This window comes from Dermacentor variabilis, chromosome 2 (genome assembly GCF_050947875.1).
Source record: "Dermacentor variabilis isolate Ectoservices chromosome 2, ASM5094787v1, whole genome shotgun sequence".
NCBI lineage: Eukaryota > Metazoa > Arthropoda > Arachnida > Ixodida > Ixodidae > Dermacentor > Dermacentor variabilis.
The window spans coordinates 113,459,420-113,481,564 of NC_134569.1; the positions used below are offsets into that span (position 1 = coordinate 113,459,420).

The following is a 22,145-nucleotide window of genomic DNA, read 5'->3' on the forward strand; positions in this document are numbered from 1 at the left end:
GCTAAGTTTAGAAGTTGGGGGTTCAAAGCTTCTCGAATGGAAAAGAAGAAGAGACGCTGTTGAGCCCGAAAGACGAAGCATCGATTGCGATAGCAAATTAATAGACAGCTATACGAAGTAGCGACTTTTATCGGCCCTATAAGCTTGTAAACGTAGGCAAACTAACTAAATTAACAATCATGGTGCAACGCGCACAACCAAACATGAACACATCTCACTCGATGACCGCAGAAACTCGCTGTCAAACGCTGGAGCGAGGAAGCGTGGCAGCAGCAATGAACGAGCGAATTGACCTTCGTGCTGCCTCTCGCATCAACGCGAACTAAGCCGCGAAAACACAGCGCACTGCGCACCCTATCCCAGTCGCAGATGGCTTTCAAGATACAGTGGTCCGGAGGGGGGGAGAGGTTGCCCGGAGTAGAACGACCCCTCTCACCCTACCCTACCCCCGTAGCCTTGTGCGCGACGGAACATGGCGTGCTTCCTCCCCACTTTTCTGCCTTGTGTGCGCGAGATTGAGCCGCAGTCACCGGCTCACCCTCGCGAGCTTTCACTCGCACCCTTGGGCTCTATACGCAACCTTATGGCGACGACGACGGCGACGGCGACGGCAGGAGTGCGCCTGGAGTGTCAATATAATTGCTATAGCAATAAAAATACACCCCAACGTCACTCAGCTTAATCGTATGAATGGAGGCACACAAATCAACAGTTGAGATATGTTTACCGCACGGAAGACCACCTCTTGAGTCAGTGCCTAACGTATATACGAGCGTTGTTTTTGCCATTACTTTTTAAGAGCGCCTTACAGCGTTGTTTTTGCCATTACTTTTTAAGAGCGCCTTACCTGCGGCATGCATGTGCCCTTCAATAAAAGCATGTAGGCCCTCCTCGTGCAGGAATTGCAGTGGTGGCTTAGCAAACTTGACCGTGTGACTGTCTGATCCAATCGTATAGTCAGGCAACTCTTAGAACCCTCTCTCGGGTAGCTAGCCTTTGTTTCTGAGCAAAGCCACAGCATGCAGTGAATGTCCACTGATGAAGAAGAATAAACACACTTTAGACAGTTCACGTGGTCTTCAGGCGTTGTACGTGATGATCAGGCCCATGTAACCGGAGTTGCAAGGCCCCGACCCAAACCTATGAACATGTATTTTTTTTCCATGCCGCACATCGTAATCTCCCTGCCGTGATGATATTTAACACTTCGCGATGATATATTTACTTCGCTTATCATTCAGCCTACCGGCTTTCCTAAATGCTATATATTTTCAAGTCCGGACACTGTACCGTGTGCTAATCTCGGAACAGGCGTACTTGTAACACTGCGACAAATGTTTTCATACAGCAGGGCGGAATTCAGCAACCCGTGTACCACTGTCACCAAATTACACGACGTCGCTTTTATTTCAATTTTTCTTCCGACTATCTGAGAGCCCCAAGCCAGTTTAAACATACGTGCTTGCACCTCGTAGTAACCCATAAGGAGAAACCGTACGTAGGCGGTTCCAAAGTTTTACGGGGTAATCACATGGCATGCACTTGTCAAGAAATTCGTTTTGGTGTGGGTGGAACCTCGCCACATTCTTTTCCTGCGCTGAAAGTGCGCTTCTCTGCACAGCACAATTTGCCAACAAATGGCATCAACCATCATCATTCAAATACAAATGAAGTATGAAATGTGCCTGTAGGCGCTTGCTGGTGCTTCATCAGGAAGGCACCGTTTATGCCTTCAATTTCGTAGAACAAACATGTTCACAACACGTACACGTTCATTGTAACACGGACTACGTCACCACTAACCGGGCAAGTTGCCTCAGACGAGAGCGTCCTTGAAACTAAAAAAAAAAGTTCTGCAAAGCAATAGGAAGCAATAGGCCAATATATCAGCGTGCACAATTGGTAGATGCGCACAAAAGAGTCATTCATTCTCTAAACAAGAACGCTCGTATCGGTGAGAAAACCGTATATAGAAACGCATTTGGTACACCCTCCTACTAAACATGACGCCAACGTGTCTGAGGCGCTCGTTAATGGGAGCAGTTGCTATAATTTCACTCTACAACATAGAAAACGAGACAAATGGCAAAGACTGAAATCAGTGCCGCAGGATTCGCAGTGTTACTGCCAGGCTATGAAATTCCGCCGATGACACAGCTTCACAATAATCATTGAAGAGCGTTGTCGTTACCACAGTCGTCTCCAGCAAGCATTTCATCACACAAAGTTGCACTCTTGCGTAACAGCCAGTTCAAACTTCGCACATGTATACGCATCTTTTTTTTCAATAACGTTGGACGCAAACGATGTTCTGCTCTGCGACATTGCAGAACAATATTTGAATACACGCTAAATTCGCGATGTCGACAACTATTCTGGTATAGTCCATTGAAAAAAAACGTTCCGTTCAAATGCGACATAATTACGGCAGGCATTCTAAACGTATACCTTCACCTAACACAAAAGTGCGATGGCCAGATCTTGCAAAAATAACAAACACGTTATGGATGGAAGTTTGTGTAAAACAGCGTAAAACAAGTTCTCGCAGCCTATATATGCACTTTCTGGCAAGCACAACATTGCAGGCGTCAAAGCGTTACGGGAACTGAACTGCCGGACGGCAGGGGCAGTAGTGAAGCAATCAGTCTATATCGGCAGCTGTAGACTTGGACAGAACGTTGGTGTCGGACATGCCTGTCTCGTTGATCTTCGAGATCAGGCACCGCTTCTTGCGCATTGGTGAGAGAGGAACCACCGACAGCGTGACTTCGGGTTTGCCGACGCTGAGCAGGTGATCAACCTGTGGCCGCGACATGCCGTCCACAGATGTGCCGTCGATTTCGAACAGCACATCACCCGGGAAGACCGCCTTGTTGTTGGAACTGACCACGTCTGCATACTAGATGACGAATCAGACACATATACAAGGCGTTTCCACAAACACTTTCAAAAAGTTTTTTTTTAGTTGCCTGTGCCCGATAGCACAATTCTAGTCCATGAGTTGGTCTACTCGAAGATGTCGACATTGCTTTCACAGAAAAATTGAAATGCATAATGGACTAGCTAAAAAAAATTAGAAATTTTAGTGGGTGAGATTGCAAGGCGTATGCGACTCGAAAAGAATTGTGTGGATGACACCATTTACGAGATATGCGCTGTCGAACTTGCGGTAAATAGGCGCTTTCGTTCCTCTTACTTTCTTTGAAAGAATCGTCGTTTTATACATTGAAGCACAAAAGTAACTGCGACGCGAATGCATTGAGAGCCGAAATTTTTTCGTGCTGTCAATGCACTGCCGACCAAAGCAACCCCCGGCGCCGGAAATCATTCTGGATTTTGTCTAGAATGGGTCTTTTTCATGCTCAAAAGGACATTTCACCGCGAAAATCGGAAACTCAGGCTGGATTTCGTGGCAACGCCCATGCACCGGAAGTCACATAACGTAAACAGCCCCATCCGAGCACAAAGTTTCAATGGCGTTTTGATGACAAACGGGCTCACCGCGGCATCTCGCGGAGGCTGCGGAATCTATGGAGCGCATCGATATGAATTCCGAAACTTTATGGGTATAGATCTAATAAACTTTTGATGTGAAAGGTGCACTGACATTTCCAAAGTAGTGCTTTAGATTTTCAATTGCGGAACTTTGTGGGTCTAATGTCGTTATAAACATTTGACTAGAGAGGTGCATTGACTTTTCTAAAGTCTTGCATTGGAACATACAACGGGACAAGCCAAATCAACACACTATTAGACAAGTTGACAAAGGAAGCAGCGAGGTCCAATGAGACGAAGCATTGTGGTGGTTAATTTGTGCCGTCATGTCACATAAAAAAAATATAAAATATTTTTTTCACATACGCCAAAGCATCTATGTTAAGCCACTAAAGCCAGCCAAAGTAACTACGTTCTTATTTATTTTTCCTACTTTGTCTTTTATTCGCGAGGACACATTGAGCGTCTTCAATTTTTTTGGACTTGCTACCCTCTACCCGCTGGCTGCCAGAGCCAGCCAGAGTGCATACGTTTCGTTTTTCTTGTGTTGCCCTGACCACCGCGCGGCGCACTTTGGTGCGTGTTCGGTTGGCTCTGGCCGAGTGGATTTTCACCTGGCAGAGTTTCAGACGCTGTCTGGCTAGCAGACGAGAAAAAGAAACAATGGTCGCGCGCCGCCATCTCTGTGGGGACACAACGGATTGCACCGCATTCACCTGAGGATAACCTCTCCGGAAAGTCCTGGCTCGCCGGTGTAGGATACCGAGCAGTATGCGTATAGTTCTGTGTGGACCAAGCGTCTCACGTTTTTCTTATTTTTTTTATATTCCTTCGGTAGCCACATTAGGTGCGCAAAGTAGGCATTCAATTGTGGCCAACATATTTTCCTTGTTTTTTTTTTTTAATTTCGGTACCCCCGTGACACAAAAGGAAAAAAAATACATTGTTGCGGCGCAGCGAATTGTTGCATGGTGAAAGTTTGATTTTGTTACTTCTTCCTTTGCGGAAAGTAATGGGCCACGGGACGCTTCAGTTGCCGGACACTCTTATTATATTATTGCGATAGCAATTATATGGACACTCCAAGCGCATTCCTGCCGTCATCGTCGCCCTCATGTTTCGTATAAAGTCCAAGGGCGATAACATCGTTACCGAGCGCCACATGCTGTATGTGCGAGTGAAAGCGTACGGGAAGGGGGGGCTGGAATGGGTGAGCCGACGATGGTGACTCAGTCTTGTGTGCGCAAAAGATAAAAGCGGTGAGCAAGCTAGTTATCTTCCGTCGCGCGCGATACATCTGGGGGAGTAGATCGAACGGGGGCGATATCTAGGATTCTGTGAATCTGTGATTGCGCAACATGTTTATTTGCTTCATTTGACGCATTATGCACAGTGACTTTTTCTTAGATACGTACATTCATTGGATACTTATACGTATATTCAAATATCTTGTTGGCAGATTTTGTGTATACGTGCAGTGAAATTTGTTTCCAGTGACACTTTTTTGCCCCTTATCAAGCTCTATCTTCGCTTTTGTGTATCCCATTGTATCATCGCATTTCTAATGTACGAGGGCCAGTCAAATGAAAGTGAGCCTACCCAACCCGCGCAATAATGGTTCTGTTCATTATCTGCGAGGCATGTGCGTAGAAGAGAGGGATGTCTCATTTACAAAAGTGACACGCAGGTGTGAGGATAAAGGTTCTGTAATGCTCTCATACATTCGGTTGAACATGGTTGGCTGACATGTTGGAAACTCCAAAAGTTGAACAGCGTGGTGCCGTGAAGTTTTTGACTGCTGAAGGTCTTTCGTAAAAAAAAATTAGTCGCCGTATGGCTGCCGTGTACGTTGAACATCGCATTTCATTGGCCACTGTGAAGCGTTGGAGCAAACGGTTCAAACTAGGACGTGAAAGTTGCAAAGACGATCCAAGACGGGACTAAAGCCGTCGTGAAATCACCCTTAACAAAATTGCAAAAGTTGATGACGTGATGAGACAATAACGGAGGATAAGCATCGATGAGCTGGCAGAGCCTTTGAACATCAGTAACGATTCGGTTCACGCCATAATTCATGAACATCTCTGTCATCAGCTTTTGTGTGCAATGGATGCCCAAGATTTTGAACCACCGCCAGAACACGGAGAAGTTCGGCGCTGCCTTGACTGTTCTGATCCGGTATCACAATCAGGGTGACGACTTCTTGTCTGCAACTGTGATCGGGGACGAACCATGGTGCCACTACTACGAGCCTGAAACACGACGGCAAAGCTTACAGTGGAAACATTCGAATTCACCACGCCCAAAGAAAGCAGAGGCCATCATTTCCGCCGGAAAGGTGTTGTTGACCTTTTTTTTTCGATCGTCAGGGGCCATTACGGATAGAATTTGCTAAGTCTTGAGAGACTATCAGTTGTTTCCGATACTGTGAAACGCCGGAACGGCTGCGTGTTGCAATCAAGAAGAAACGATGTGGAAAATTGACGAATGGGGTCACCTTGTTCCACGACAATGCCCGTCCCCAAATCGCTGATGTATTTAATACAAAACTGGCAACGTTCAAGTGAGAAACGCTGCAACATCCGTCACACAGCCCAGACCTGTCGCCTTGCGATACCACATTTTGGGACAACCGAAAACAAAAAAAACAGCTCGAGGGAACCGCATTCGTGTCGGACGATGACGTGAAAGAGACAGTTGCAGACTTTCTGAAGCAGCAACCCAAGGAATCTTATGAGACCGGAATCACGCGACTCCTTAGTCAATGGGACAATGGCTAAATGCTCATGGAGATTACTTTTAAAAAAGGACCCCGTTTGTCAAATATTCGCATTGGCTCACTTTCATTTGTCTCGCCCTCGCATATTTTGCAGAACTCCTGCTTTTTATACGTGCTCTCTTTTGCGACTATAAATTTGGTGCAATTACTCACGATACACGACCGGTGACAGCTGCTCCTGCGTAATATATTGGAACAAATGTCAGCGTCATTGATATTTTGGACTGGCCGTTGCATACGTACATGAATATAAACACGGTTTTTGAATGACAAAGTTTCATTAACATATTTGTCCTCAACTTGTTCATTTCATGGCCTTTACATTTTTCATATCAGCGGCATGCACTGCTTTGTGGTTTTGAACTGATATAGTTATAAAGTTCGTATGATATTTTCTTTACTTATTAAACAGACAAAAAACATGGAAGCATTGATATCAGTTATTTTGGACACAATTCTTGGCACTTACGAGTATATTCTTTTATGAAGAATGATATATCTTACCTGTTTTTACGGTACGTAGCGTTCAAGAATCCGTTTGCAGCATCTTTGCAATGGCAATGTAATTATTATTCATGTATTTGATCCCTCGACAATTTGTTTAAGAGGAATCTTTAGCTCGGGCCCCACTCCGACGCGGCCTATCCAAATACATGTAAAACGCAAAAACGCTTTTCTGAGATAACCTCTGGATCACTTTTAATGAAATTTGTTTCATTTGAGAGAGAAAGTTGAATTGTAGTGTCTGTTCGACACGGAATTTCGATTTAGGGCCGGAATTCTGTTTAAGATATTTCGAAAATTTTGAAAGTTCGAAAGAAATAGGCGCACGACGTTTACAAACCAATGTGCGATAGGTGAAATTCACAGAATTGTGATATCATTTTTCATTGTTCAGCTACAGAGTTTTAAACTTGATTGTTTCGTTTTCTGAAAAGTTGCGATTTTGGCCAATTTTTGATAAAACCTTGACGACCTAAATGAAAAATTCGAAATCAGCAGTCACTAGAACTGCCCCCCCCCCCAAGTTTTTCTTTTAAATGTAACAAACTTCGTCAAATTTGGTGCAGTGGTTGTCGAGAAAACGAATTCCCGTTCTACATGTATTGAGATAGGAGCACCCGAGCTAAAGATTCCTCTTAAGGAAGATGCCGAGCTGCAACCTAAGACCCCCCCCCCCGCCCTCCCCCCCCCCCGAACGAAGTTTCTGGCAACGCCACTGGTGTACTGCATGAAAACACGCCGTATATACCGATGAAGTAAGACGGCAACCACGCCACTTGCAACTACAACTTGTACTTCAACTCAACGTCGCTTCAAAGCCTACACACTAAGCACGCCGTGCAATGCTCCACAGCTATTCGATGCGGGACGCACCCTTCCAGCCTCACCAGTAGCACGAAGCACTTGGCCAACTGCTTCAGCTTGTCGTCTGCGACGTCGACGTCGAGGACATCGATGCCGTACGGCCTCCCACCGAAGCAGCCGGGCGTCGCGGCCTTAACGACGGCGGATTCCCGGGGTAAGCTGCGCATGATGCCCAGCATGTCTCGACGGCTCGTGAGCAGCCGGTAGGGACTCAACGACATCACCGACAGCACCATCTGGTCGCCGGCATCGCTGATGATCTTCTTGATCCGAGCCAGCGGCGCATCTGTCACCGCGATACCGTTCACGTGAAGAATGAAGTCCAGCGGCAGCACCTTGGACATGTCGGCAGGCGAGCCCTTGGTCACCGTCTAGCCGCCGGTATGCAGATAGAGGCAGCGGCACACGTCAGCCTTCGCGCGGCCCAAAGCGTGGAGCAGCGATGTGACAGCCAGAAGGCCGTTTCTACAGAGTCCATTTACGCATAGGCAGTTCAGATGGGACACTAGCCCAGAAAGCTGCTAGTATGGTCAAATCGGTGCCCACATTCCTAAGATATAGGAGCTACGGCTAAGGATAGACGAAGCACTATCGTTAAACAATACCGTATCCTATCGAGTACCTTTCTCGGTTTTCTAGTATTTGAGTCGGCTCACGAAAGGCATGCCTTCACAGCCACAGATTTCTAAAGTACAAGCTTTCAGCCCGAACGCTCCTGCGTTCGCTTACGCAAGTAAAACACATAAAGCCCTTCCGCGCAGATGTGCAGTGTTTTACACCTCCAAGTGCACTTATCGGCACCGGCGAAATTATTGTTGCGCGACTGAATGCCGATTATTAATTTCGTCTGAGTGCCGGTCTGTACTCAGTGGTACAGGAACTAGAAGTTACTTCAATATTATTTACTTTCAGCCGTTACTGTTCGTGTACTCCTTGTTTGCTGTCGCTTGTATTGCTGTCCTCAAAGGACCCAACGCCTCATCAATGAAAATCACACAACTCTTAAGGGCCTGGATACGAGTCAGCCCGCCCTTTGATGCGCATACATTTCCCCTGCAGTTAGGTCTTGCATGTGCTAAACTTGCAGCACATTCCCACGGGCCTGCCAAAAGTTTCACTGCTGTGATAACCGATAATTTACAAAAAATCATCGCCCAAGCACTCCGTGCAGATGGTTAACCAGCAAACTTGAAACGCGTGGCCCCGGTGTTTATCACTGGGTCAATCCCGACAGTTCATTAAACGACGGCTTGGTAGGCTGCCGGATCCTCGGTATACGCAGTTGCTGCTTGCGCTCGGCTGCACGAGCCTGTTCTTGTGCTCGGGGCGCAGCATTGGCACGGCGTAGATGAGTTCGTTTCTGGTTCTGCTCGCGGCGTTGCTCATCGAAAGCTGCTTGCTCCTAAGGAGTACTTATGACGCGTGGCCAACTCATTTCGTAGTCGGAGAGAAACTGCTGTGCGCGCGCTCGGCTGCAACGGAGAGGAACGACGTCACTACTGGTGCAGCCAATCCAACACCACCAAGATGTCGTAAAGAGCTTTCACTCCGATCCGTGACATCATGTTATCTGGCCCGACTACCCTAGAATCTAATGGGGATGCTCCCAAGTAGGTAACAGTGGTTTTGACGCCGCCACTTTCATCACGCCAACCTTGTCAATGGAAATTTCGGGCCAGGTAGCACGACGTCATGGATCGGAGTCAACAGACTTTGTGCTATTTAGGTATATAGTGTTGACTAATCGGGCGCATCTCTTCCTCTCTCTTTTTTTTTTCGCGCATGCGCATGAGGTTGCGAAGAAGGAGTTTTCGGCGTACAGGCGACGAACAGACGGACGGACGGACGAATCGGCTAGCCATATACAGGTTCGCTGTAAAAATACGCGCAATGCAATATCTTGCCCGGAATATTGCCTCAGAACGAGCTCTTATTGCTCACATCATTGCAAAAGCAGACAAGGGATGGGCAAAGCACGTAATCAAGAATCACACGCGCAAAAGTACAACAGTGCACACGGGAAGATTTCGCGCAGGCCTTCGGTGCCTGCTCATTTTTCCTGCTCTACTACATAACGCCCGGAACACGTACACCTGGTGCCGAATTCACAAAGCTTCTCATTCCCAAGTGCTGTCCGGTATTGGCCGGCTGCCTTCGCTAAACATATGTCCAATATATGATTGGCTGGAATGCACTCTCACGGACAATTCTAGCGCAAGGCACTGGGCTCGTATTCAGTAAGCTTTTCTTTCGCGAGTGCTCTCCGCATTTGGTCGCTCGCCTTCTTTAATATTATGTCCAGAATCAGGATTGGGGGGATTTCTTTCGTACGAACCATTCTAGCGCAAGAGGATTCTGATTTCCCTACAACTTATTTTTGCGATCCTCTTCAAATTGTGCAGCTAGGAAGTTATTCATTGCAGTTTACTTACTGAATTGATTACTTTGGATGGATGATGATGTCCGCCTGGTCAGATAATTTATTATAAATCTTGCGTGCTTTGTTTGCCCGTTCCAGTTAAAAAAAACTGTACAGGAAACGTCATATATCTAAGCGATTTTCTAAGGTTTAATTTAATAGAGCAGCAGTCACAATGAAATGGCCTCATGTAGTTCGACAGGTAAATATAATAGACTAACAGAAGTTTAACTTAAAGAGCCAGACCATGCATCGATTCTAATGCGAGTGTTGAACTTCCCGTCATTTGAACAGTTCATAAGCCCAAACTATGAAAAAGCTGACGTTGTTATTTCGTCTAAGTAATAAGTTCCGGTTTGTTAGTTATCTTTATTAACGTTTGCCTAATCACTACTTCGAGCCATGTTACAAAGCATACCGCGATGATAAAAGCAACCTCGAGGGCATTATTGAAGGAAACCGCCTCGTCGTCCTTATTCTTTGAGATTTTTTAGTACATTTTCCGAAATACCTAACGAATGAGCGGGACTCACGAGATGTGTTGCTTATAACAGGACATACGAAAAACATATCTCTAACTGAGTGGGCGAGACAAAATAAAAAAACTTCATTCTTGCGGCAGAACTGGCTGTCAGAAATGCGACGATAATTGTTCCTGGATCGCCGGAACAGCCGCCACAGCAGAGACGAAAGGGTCTACTAATTCATTACGTCATAATGGCCGTCAAGAAAGCAAGGACTTTTGTACAATCATTCATCCTAAGAAAACCGTAAATTGACTCTTACTTTCTGGCTAAAGTAATGTTACATTTTATTCTTTGTTAAAGAGAAAACGCAAACATACAAAAATACACAAGAAGGAAAGAAAGCGATACTTTATGCTTGAGCACGTGGGGCAGGAAAGTCACTCTGCATGATCGATCAACATGTCGGAGCGCACTAGTACAAAAATGAAGGATAGGTCTCTCTACTGTCTAGAGCTATGGAACAACGGCGACACCATAGAACGGTCTTGCAACTTTCCCGTCGCAACATTAGTTTCGCTTTGATTTTTGACGTATGGAGCACACGGCATACCTGTCGTCGTTTTAAGAACCACCAGCGCACGTGTTCAGGTGCGAAACGCCTGCGCCCGTGCTGTCATGACCGTCTATACAAACTACCGTGCCAGATTAATGCTCAGATTAACAGGTACATTGAGACTCACGTCCACGTAGGTGAAGCTCGCTTCCTCTCCCTGGACCCGACGCAGCGAGAAGCCGAAGCCCCAGAACTTCGTGTACTTCTTCTTCCGGTAAAGCATGAGATCCACCTTCTCGGTGGACGCGCCGTCTTTGCCATCCACGCCTGCGACACACGAGCGCTGCTTTTCAAGATCTTCGCCATGTCCAGTCCAGTCGGCAAAGTCATGCTATACATTTCGCCCATGATCTCCATACTATATGGCATGCATCAGCGACATGCGCGCGGTTATAAAAGTGGTGCTGCTTATCCGTTGGTGTCTCGCAGTTACTACTTATTTTCATCAGTAACCGTGAGGTAATCCCGTAGCACATTGTGACGTTCCAAAATTAATGTTATTCGCGCGCCAGGCAACTATGGATAAAAACGGATGACCACCCTCAACATGTCCACAGTTCCACTCCTCAAATCGTCTCCTCTTGTTGAAGATGTTTCGTGAGCGCACTTACTGCTCAGGGCTGCGGTTCGGCTTAAGGACACGGGGGAGTTCGCCTGATAGTCGATGGCTTCGGAGCTCTGACTGCTGGTCTCCATGAAGGAATCAGATAACTTGATAGGGCTCTTGCTTGACTTTACCTGGATGGGAACAGGAATTCGCTGTCACTTCTCGGTTCGCCGAACAGTGCCTATTTTGTCGGCGATTTCCCCTTCTGGTCATGGTTACCAACGTTATAAGTCAGGCAACACACACTGAGAACGACTACATCTTCCTTCCACAACCTCATGCATTTTAGAAAACGTCTAATAAAAAGCTATTCTCCGAGTTGCGACAGTGTAACAAAGCGCTATAACTACAAAAGTGAGAAGGGCCGACTTCACGAGAGCCACGCTTGCGAAAAGCATTTGCGCATGCACAAATGCAAGTTGTCCAAAATTATAGTTTATTTATTTTATTTGTTTGAAATCTGCAGCGCCCGAAGGTATTATTGCACGCGGGGAAGAATGCATGTGTTTGGATGAGGGTGGCGTGGAGCAAACAGCAAACTACCGCGCACGCCATTAAATATATACATACATAGCGTATACACAACGGTTACATATTATACTCAAGAGGAAATTATGTTCAACATGGCTCACTTGGGATTGACCATTGATATGTTTACGTACCTTGACCATGAGTTTCTTGAAGCTAGGCGAAGCGTAGCACAGCAACGGTTTCTGGCTTTCGGCGCTGACGTCGGTCATCTCCTCGATCTGCTGGTGCTTGCGCTTGTCCTCGGGGTCCCCAGTCTTGCGGTCTTTTTCGGCGTCGCTGTTCATGATTTCGGCGATGCTCGCTATGTCGCACAAGTTCGTCTTGCCGTAAAGCACCTGCCAGTTGAACTTGTCAAAGAACGGGTGCGTCTTCAAGTCGCTGTAGTTGCGCGAGCCGAGCCGTTCCACGGGGTTCTTCTTGAGCAGTCGGTACGTCATGTCCTTGGCCGGCGTCGTGGCCGAGTGGGGATGCTCGTCGGCGCGCGGCCACTTCAGCGGCGACGTGATGATGCGTTCGCGAAGCAGCTGCTTGGACTTTCCTCTGAACGGCACCCGGCCGGTCATCAGCTTGTACATGACGACGCCCGTCGACCACCAGTCGGCAGCGCGACCTGCGCGAAAATGAAGGACCACGGACTGCGCATGTTGCGCGAATAACACCCACAAGAACATTTTCCAGCCTGTGACTGGCTCTTATGCAGACGGAGGGCGAAGACCCGAAACCACGCATCGCCAACCACGCGAAAGAAAGGAGAACAACGCAGGGTAACGTGCTTTGTGGTAGACAAGTAGTGAGCACAATAACTATTAATTTCAGCAGCAGCAGCAGCAGCCTATTTTATGTCCACTGCAGGACGAAGGCTTCTTCCCTGCGATCTCTAATTACCCCTGTCCTGCGCCAACTAATTTCAACTGGCGCCTGCGAATTTCCTAATTTCGTCGCCCCACCTAGTCTTTTGCCATCCTTGACTGCGCTTCCCTACACTTGGTAGCCATTCTGTGACCCTAATGGTCCAACGGTTATCTAACCTGCGCATTACATGACCCGGTCAGCTCCATTTTTCAAGGCGAAAGCCTTTCTAGGCTCACATTGAAGTTTGTGTCAGCAGAGCTGACCGCGAAGTGTCCGCCGAAGCGTCATCACGCCGTATCAATACAGATTAGACATATTAAAGAATGAAAAATTATTGATAGTGACAGTTAGTAAATGATAACGTTCTTATAGAGATTGGTAGAGGGTAATAATGACTAATAATGACTAATAATGACGAATAGCGCTCGTCCATGTCCTTTCTCCCTGATGTCCCCGTCAAAACCGCGCTGTTCTGTTTAAAAAAAATAACTACTAATGACTCCGAAATGACAAATATGTCTAACGACTGCTTGTAATGACCACAATTGATTAGAAATAACTAGAGATCGCTAGTAATGAGTAGTAATGAATAATAATGGCTGAAATAACTTGTAATGACTACTGATGGCATTGATATGACCAACATGTCTAACGACGAATTGTAACGCCTACAATTGATTAGAAATGACTAAAAGTGCTTAGAAATGACCAGTAATCCTAATAATGACTGAAATGACTTGTAATTACTAGTAACGACTACTAATCACAAATATGTCTTACGACGAATTGTAACGACTACAATTGATTGCAAATGACTAAGAATGCTTACTAATGAGGGGAATGATAAGAGGAGCAAGAGTAGGCTTTCGTCGTTCACCTCTTAAGAGGTCTCAAGAGATCTTGTAATTCTTTTTCTTAATGTCAACTAGAATATCGGCTATACCCGTTTGCTCTCCGATCCAAACAGCTCTGTTTCCGTCTCTTAACGTTATGCCTAGCATTCTTCGTTCCATCGCTCTTTGCGCGGTCCTTAACTTGTTCTCAAGCTTCTTTGTCAGTCTCCAAGTTTCCGCCCTTTATGTCAGCACCGGTAAAATGCACTGATTGTACACTTTCCTTTTCAATGATAATGGTAAACTTCCATTCAGGAGCTGACAATGCCTGCCGTATGCACTCCAACCCAATTTTGTTCTTCTGTGAGTTTCCTTCTCATAAAGCATGTTCCCTGTGATTAATTGACCTAGGTAAATGTACTTCTTCACAGACTCTAGAGGCTGTCTGGCGATCCTGAACAGTTGTTCCCTTGCCCGGCTATTTCATCATCATCTTTGTCTTCTGCATATTTATCTTCAACCCCACTCTTATGCTCTCTCTCTTAAGGTACTCAATCATTTGTTGTAACTCGTCTGCATTGTTGCTGATAAGAACAATGTCATCGGCGAACCGAAGGTTGCTAAGATATTCGCCGTCAGTCGTTACTCCTAGGCCTTCCCAGTTTAATAGTTTGAATATTTATTCCAAGCACGCAGTGAATAGCATTGGAGAGATTGTGTCTCCTTTTCTGGCCCCATCCTTCATAGGTATCTTCCTACTTTTCTTGCGTGGAATTAAGGTAGCTATGGAATCTCTGTAGATATTTCCAAGATATTTATCTAAGCGGTCTGTACTTCTTCGTTACGTAATGCCTCTATGACTGCTGGTATCTCTACTGAATCAAATGCATTTTCGTAATCGAATGAAAACCATATAGAGACGCTGATTGTACTCTGCGGATTTCTGAATAACCTGATTAATGACATAGATGTGCAACATTATAGTGTCCCTTCCTGAAGCCAGCCTGTTACCTTGGTTGACTAAAGTCCAGAGTTTCCCTTATTCTATTGCAAATTGTCTTGGTGAATATTTTATATAATACTGGGTGCAAGCTAATGGGCCTATTTTTTCAATTAACGTCTCCCTTTTTGTGGATTAGTATAATGTTTGCATTCTTCCAGTTTTCTGGGACCCTCGAAGTCGATATACACTTCGTATAAAGAGCCGCCAGTTCTTCAGGCATTATGTCTCCTCCATCTTTGATTAAATCGACTGTTATTTCATCTTCTCCTGATGCTCTTCCTCGTTTCATGTCTTGCAAAGCCCTTCTCAACTCATCTTAGTTATAGGAGGAGTCTCTGCAACCTGTTCATTACTTCTTTGAATGGAGGTATCGTGGCTCACTCTGGGTACAGTACAGGGCAGTCTAGAATTCTTCCGCTGCTTTTACAAAACCTCGAGGTTGCTGATGATATTACCTTGCTTATCTTTCAGTGCATACATTTTGGTTTGTCCTATGCCAAGTTTCCTTCTCACTTATTTCAGGCTGCGTTCATGTTTTACGACCCCTTCACTCTTTTTCACAATTTCGAATATCACATATTTTCGCCTTGTTAATCAGTTTTGACAGTTCCGCAAATTCTATCTTATCTCTTGAGTTGGACACTTTCATTCTTTGTCATTTCTTTATTAGATCCTTTGTTACTTGGGACAGCTTGTCTACTGGTTGCCTTGGCGCCTTGCCTCCCACTTGCTGCCTCTGAAGCCAACCTAGTTACGGTTTCATTCATTAGCTCTATGTCATCATCACCTCTCTGTTCTAAGGCTTCATATTTGTTTGCTTATACCCTTACTGCCTCTAGGTTGACCTTTTTCTTCTTGAACAATTTAGCTCCTTCTCTCTTCAAATTGAGGTGAATCCTAGCCCTCACTAACCTATGATCACTGCACTTTACCCTACCTATCACTTCTACATCCTGCACTATGCTGGGATAAGTGGAAAATATGAAGTCAATTTCATTTCTTGTTTCACCATTAGGGCTTTTGCAGGTCCACTTTCTGTTGCCACGCTTCCTGAAAAAGATGCTCATTATTCGCAGCTTATTCTTTTCTGCGAATTCTACCGGCATCACTCCTCTAACGTTCTTAGAATCGATGCCGTAGTTGCCAACTGCTTGTTCATCAGCCCACTTTTGCATTGAAGTCGCCCATTATTACAGTATACTAAGTTCGCGCTTTTCTCATCGCTAATTCAACATCTTCATAAAACTGATCTAATTCATCATCATCGTGACTGGATGTTGGAGCGTGAGCTTGTATTGCCTTTAATCTATACCTCTTATTAAATTTGATTAAGACTGCTGCTACCCTCTCATTTTTGCTCTAGAACTCGTAAATGTTGCCAGCTATGTCCTTATGTATTAGGAATCCTACCTCGTATTGCTTCTTATCTAGGAGACCTCTATAGCAGAGGACATGTCCGTTATTCAGCAATGTATAAGCCTCACCAGTTCTTCTAGCCTCATTAAGGCCAATGATATCCTAAACAATGCCTGATAGTTCCTCAAACAATCCTGCTAAGCTAGCCTCTCTCGACAGAGTTCGGGCGTTAAAGGTTGCCAGGGTCAGTTTCCGTTGGCGGCCTGTCCGGGTCCAGACATCTTTAGCACCCTTTGCGCTGCGTTACAGGTCTGACCGCCGCCTTGGCCAGATGCTCCGCAGCTGCTGGGTACTGAGTGCCATGGCTTAATTGTAGGAATCATGAGAGAGGTAATGGCCGAATACTGCACCAGGGAGGCCAATTCCTGCTTCGTTTTTCGCTGCAAAGCGTAGGACGTACCATACGGCCTCCTTTTGAGAATTTCCGGAGCCATGTACGGTATGGTGCCAGCCGACTCACCGTCGTGGAACTCGAAAGGAGTTCTCCGAAAGTAGCCCCTCAGGAAACGCTTGGTGACTGCGTGATTGCGCATGCATTCATCATTGCAGGGGTATCAGTCATGCAGATCTCGGGATCGTGCGTGTAAAGTTAATACGCAAAACCTGACACCACAGACGTAAGCACCGGTCATGTGACTGCTGCTCGAGTGCAGAAAATTTATCAACGGTGGAACTTACGCACCGTTCTATTGGCTACAATTAGGACATGTGAGAATACTGTAATTTTCTTCCGTGGTTTAGAGAGACAGATGGGTGAAAGAAATAATTGATAGCTTTCGCGGCGTCTTACGCCAATGCCGTCCTTTCTTCATTAAACAAAAACAAAAAGTCGGCGTCAGCAGATCAATGTCATAAGGGGTTGATAGCAATATCAGATAATAAGGTCCTGCTATTACAGGTATAACTACGAGAGAGGGAGAACGTTCATGTGGACATTGACAGATAATCGAAAGTTACTATATCGAACGAACGATATGACCAAGAGGTCCCATCATTACCTTACAAAATTATAGTCGGTAAAGCATAACATAAGACCTGTGAGATTTAAAGAGAGAAAATGGGTCGGGGTACTCGTTATGGCATGTTACATGGCCTACTAGTAGTAGACCCAATTATCTGGCCATCTGAAAGCAAACTTTGGTAGTGTTTCTTTTTTCTAATAGTACAGAAGGCCAGCAAACGCGAGAACTCCAACGTTTTCTAAAAGCGTTTACGTAAGTCAAAAGAAAACAGGCTGCACTCACAGTGACCGTTGCACACTTTAGTTGTGTCGAAGTCGATGACTTTCACTCGCCCACCCGGCAAAATGAGCATGCTGGAAAAGGCAGTTTAGTGTATGCGTTCACTCAGTCTTTATATGCAGTTGCATGAAATAAAGTATGTTTCGAAAATCAAAACCGCTAAGAGAACCTTACTGTTATGATACTATCATTACGTGATGATACTGTTTGCAGCATGCCTCGTTTTAAAGCAGCACTGTCACTCACAGCCCGAAAAATTACGAACAGGTGTAAGAAGTGCTGCACCATCACAGTAGTCGGAATGTCTCCAAGCATTTGCCGCAAATTGTCATTGCAACGTGGGTTCACGACCTCCACGATCGTTTATTTGTCGGTGTCACGCGCAAGTGTCACGTTGAAAGCACAGCACACCCGCGCGGATATGTAGTACGCATCCGAAATATATATACGGCCGAGTAGAGAAAATCTTGCACTGTGCTCGCCAAGTCGTAGGTCCGCCCCACCGTCGGCGGTACGATACATTGGCCTGCATTAACGAGCAGCCACTCACTTGGACACCTTGATATCCCGGTGGAGAAATCCGCGCAAGTGCATGTGCTCAAGCGCGAGGATCAGTTGCGCCATGATGATGCGCACGGCCTCGATCTCCAAGTACTCCTCCTTGGTGACAACGCGCATCAGGTCTAAGCCGGCGATGTACTCCATGATGGTCACGTACGCTTCCTGCCACGATGCACGCTCGAGCGTTAGCATGGCAACGGTGCGTCACGGTCGCGTGAGTCACTGCTCCTTTTTTGATGGCTGCCTTCTAATAATTTTACGATTTGCTTGCCAGCAACATTTATTCTAAAAAGAAAAGCAAGCAAATAAACGACCTCTGGCAAAAAAAGAAGTTTCTATTTAGAGCGACCTGGAGAAAAAAAATACAAGTCTGTAGAACAGCATCTACAGCGGATAGTTTCTTTTAAATGTGTAAGCTCCCTCAGACGTTGATTATCTTGGATTAGACAGACAGCATGCTGAATGTGAACAGTTGCGTGTCATGCAAAGTTAGCAAAGTGCCAATATGAAATGTTCTTGCGTTCGACTGTTAAAAAAAATCGTAGTAAGTGTATTACAATACCGTATCATGTATGAATAAACTGGTGAGTAAATTATTCTTACTCAATAATATTTCCTCATAGCTTTAAAATCAGACACACGAGTGCCAGTGTACCATTTTTGAATAGAGCGAATATACGAGTAGTCCGGGAATCACAAGTATACCAAACGTCTGCGACATCACCATGACACCATGCAGGTAACGCAAGTAAAAGAAACACTGAGCTACCGTAATTCCGTACAGCGATCACAACAACCTATTTTGGCTTAAAACGTGCTCAGAAATGTTCCTTAACAACCACATTTGTTTATGGCTAGTTAAACAGCTCACCGTGCACGATGCCACGGTAACGCGCCAAAAACCTCAAGGAAAGCGAGCATGGGCGCTATCATAGCAGCATAAGCTACAGGAAGATGTGCTAATTATGTGGAGTGCGCACGCATGCTTACGAAGGTGATCAGAATGATGACGGCAAAACCAGTCAAAACTTCACGTCTTAGCAGACGTGTCCTCAGTAAAGGGTCTCGTTCTGATGAGGCAGTTCTTGTTATACGTAAGATACGGAAGCCTGGGCTACGTGCCCAACGATAAGTTAGTGGTAAACGGTAGTACGCTGAGATTAGTAGAGCTACGTCTGCGTGAGAAGTGTACAAGACAAAAGCTGCCAGCTGCTCAACTATAGTGCGTCGGCCACACAACGTGGAGCAGCATGTAAACAAGCGGATCACACAAGACGAATGGAAAGAGTGGGGACTAAGGATGACCAGTGAGCCGAAGGGACGCAGTGGAAAAATATAGGCGATGAAAGGAGCGTATGTGGTCGACTACAGACCTGTATATCCACGCAATACGGCGCAGAGGCCAGTGTGGTGAGCCAAGCTGTTGAAGATTAGTTCTCATGCAGGCATATCTGAGAGCGCCGCAATATTGATTTAGTGGGCACGTGCATCAGTCACGTGCATGTGCTAGTGAAAGAGCTTGTACTTGACCATGCAGCGATACCCCGAGATTACTGTCACCAGTGAAGCACGTGGCGCGTGTGTGCAGAAATGTCATCAATGTTCGTTTGCAAAGCAGCTTGCGGAGGCAGAGTTATTTTATTATTTCTTCTATTTTCGTTCCCAGCGATCTACCAAAGAGTGATGCGGCCGTCTGGATTCACCTTGACGCAGAAGCAGCAGTAGTACTTGACAAGGAAAGGGTTCCTAATGACGGACGCGACAACTTTGTCCATGGCGGCCTGCTTGTGTCGGCTGAAGCGGTCCATGTTCACAAGCTTCACCGTCACCACGAAGTTGGCAGGACGGTAGGTCACCAGGTACACGGCCCTGCGGAGTGAGAATCCGGCTTGGAGACATTGCTGCCTCCACATTCTGAAAGCTGCTTACTAAGTTCGTAATATGCAAAAAAAAAACGCGTTACTTTAGAGGAAAAGTGTGCTGCCAACAATGTCATAACGAGGGACTCTGGAACCGGGGGGCAAGGAGGAGGGGAGCTCGAGCCCTCCCCCCTCCCGCCTTTTTCTTTTTGCCCTGTTTCCCCTAGACTGTTATGTCCCCGTCTACTGCTTGTCGCCTGCATGTCGAATAAACAAAATGCTAGTCATCAATTTATCCCGCTTCGTATCTCTCTTGTTATCTGCCCCTCCTCTCTGATGATGCCGGCAGGTCAAGGTCAAATGTATGGGCAATAAATGGTGTTTTATCTACTTTCAGACATTTCAGGGGATAATTTTGGCAAAGACCACATCTGTTGAGCTGCCCAACCCAAGTTTTCAGTGAGCAATACCGGTCGGTTCCTGAAACACGAGCACCTTTCTTCTCGGTGTGTCTGTGCTGTCGAGCACACGTGCGATGCGATTACAGGATAGCACTAACTGCGACGCAAACAAGTAACAAGCCGAGTAATGTACAACCACCGCACCGCACCCAACTCCACGAAGCTCGGCTGAGGAAATACTGGCATGAAAAGTATTTTAACGCCTAATATCTGGCATGCACCGACGACCAAATCGTGCAAATAACTAGAGTAGACGTGTAAAATGAAAGAATCCATTTGCTCGATCGGCGCAGTATATAACAGCAGACAGCGGCGTCGACACGACGGTCTAGCTGATCAGACCTCCACTGAAACGAGCAACCTTAATTACTTTAAGAAATGTGATATCACGACGATTACCTTCCTTCTCGCATTTTATTCGCACTCTTTCGTGACTTCGATCGCGTACTATACATATGTGCGCACCATGTGCTCCGTGAAACACCGTGCCTATATACGCCAATCGAGTCACGTGTATGTCAACAGGTTTACCGGCACATTCGTCGCACGCTTAAAGGTCAAGCGGTTAGGGTACGCCGGCGAAGAGAGTCTTGCGCAATCTTGCGTCAGCCGGCCACTTTCATTGCGCGCACTTGACGCCGCTACACGGACATGTCGCCGTCGCACACTTCGCGTCGCGTTGTCTTAGCTCCAATAAAACTTAAAAAGTAATCAGCAAAAGGACAAATTTTTAAGGTGTTATTACGTAAACGCTCATCAAGGCTACAAACTTACGTTAAACAATCATCTTTACATAATTTATTGGCAGCGACAACCGTGCAACGTTCTGTCAGGGTTTCTGTACAGCGCCTAGTTTGTATCAATCCGTGCTGCTCCGCCTCAGTCTCGGAGGGATCGTGGCGCACGCGAGTCGTATGCGCACCACGATGCCGGCTTCTAAAGAGAAAATAGGCAGTTTCTATCTGCCAGCACCAAAACTAGCAAGAGTCCTCAAGCGCTCAACGATTCCTCCTGCAGGTGTGAAAGGAGCTGCAGAGACTCTGTGCGAAGCATTGTCCCACCTGGTATATGAAACCACGTTTCATCAGTTGTCCCAGTTGCAACTCAGCTAAGTCTTAAGGAGCTTCGCACTGGAAGGCTAACAAAGCCGCCGAGGAGGTTTGAGATGTCCAGCACGACTCTCCTGCCAGTTGTGCTCGATACCAAAGCATACCTTGAGAATACCTTGAGGTGATGGACCGTATTACAATCGAAATGCGGCGCCGCTATGGTCAGCCTGGGATGGAACAGCTAGTGAAATTAGAAGTCACGGTGATCGACGCCTCCAGAGGAAGACAATTGTCGGCTAACGACCTAGACGGGACCTTAGACATGCATGCAGCTGATTTTGACCTAAGCCAGTCTTTCGGCGCAGTTCTTACCTTTTCCTTCTATTTTGTCCAACGCCGAGTCTTTATCAACAAAAAGTATTTAGAAGACTCTGCAGACAAAATCTGAACAATTCCATAAGCTGCTGGACGCAAGTCGTCGAATACAGGCAACTTCTTTCTCTAGCTGCATCTGTAGCTTCGGCAGAACGCTCATTCAGCGCTTTACGCCGAATTAAATGTTGTTCGCGAAACCGCATGACGCGGAGGAGG

The 22,145-nt window shown here is 46.1% G+C and overlaps 1 protein-coding gene across 2 annotated transcripts in view; it reads right to left on the reverse strand.

Moving 5' to 3' along the window:
• Positions 1 to 1,318: 1,318 nt before the first annotated feature.
• Positions 1,319 to 22,145, reverse strand: part of LOC142572578 (uncharacterized) — a 31,117-nt gene continuing 10,290 nt past the window's right edge. The window contains exons 6-14 of one of the 2 annotated variants that reach the window (XM_075681793.1): positions 19,889 to 20,054; positions 18,175 to 18,347; positions 17,628 to 17,698; positions 16,784 to 16,900; positions 12,411 to 12,889; positions 11,753 to 11,879; positions 11,269 to 11,408; positions 7,666 to 8,013; positions 1,319 to 2,899 (exon numbers count right to left, since the gene is read on the reverse strand). In XM_075681793.1, the coding sequence (XP_075537908.1) occupies positions 2,642 to 2,899; positions 7,666 to 8,013; positions 11,269 to 11,408; positions 11,753 to 11,879; positions 12,411 to 12,889; positions 16,784 to 16,900; positions 17,628 to 17,698; positions 18,175 to 18,347; positions 19,889 to 20,054 (1,879 nt within the window). In that variant the 3' untranslated portion in view covers positions 1,319 to 2,641. The remainder of the gene's footprint in view (positions 2,900 to 7,665; positions 8,014 to 11,268; positions 11,409 to 11,752; positions 11,880 to 12,410; positions 12,890 to 16,783; positions 16,901 to 17,627; positions 17,699 to 18,174; positions 18,348 to 19,888; positions 20,055 to 22,145) is intronic. The other variant, XM_075681794.1, reaches the window with a different exon arrangement.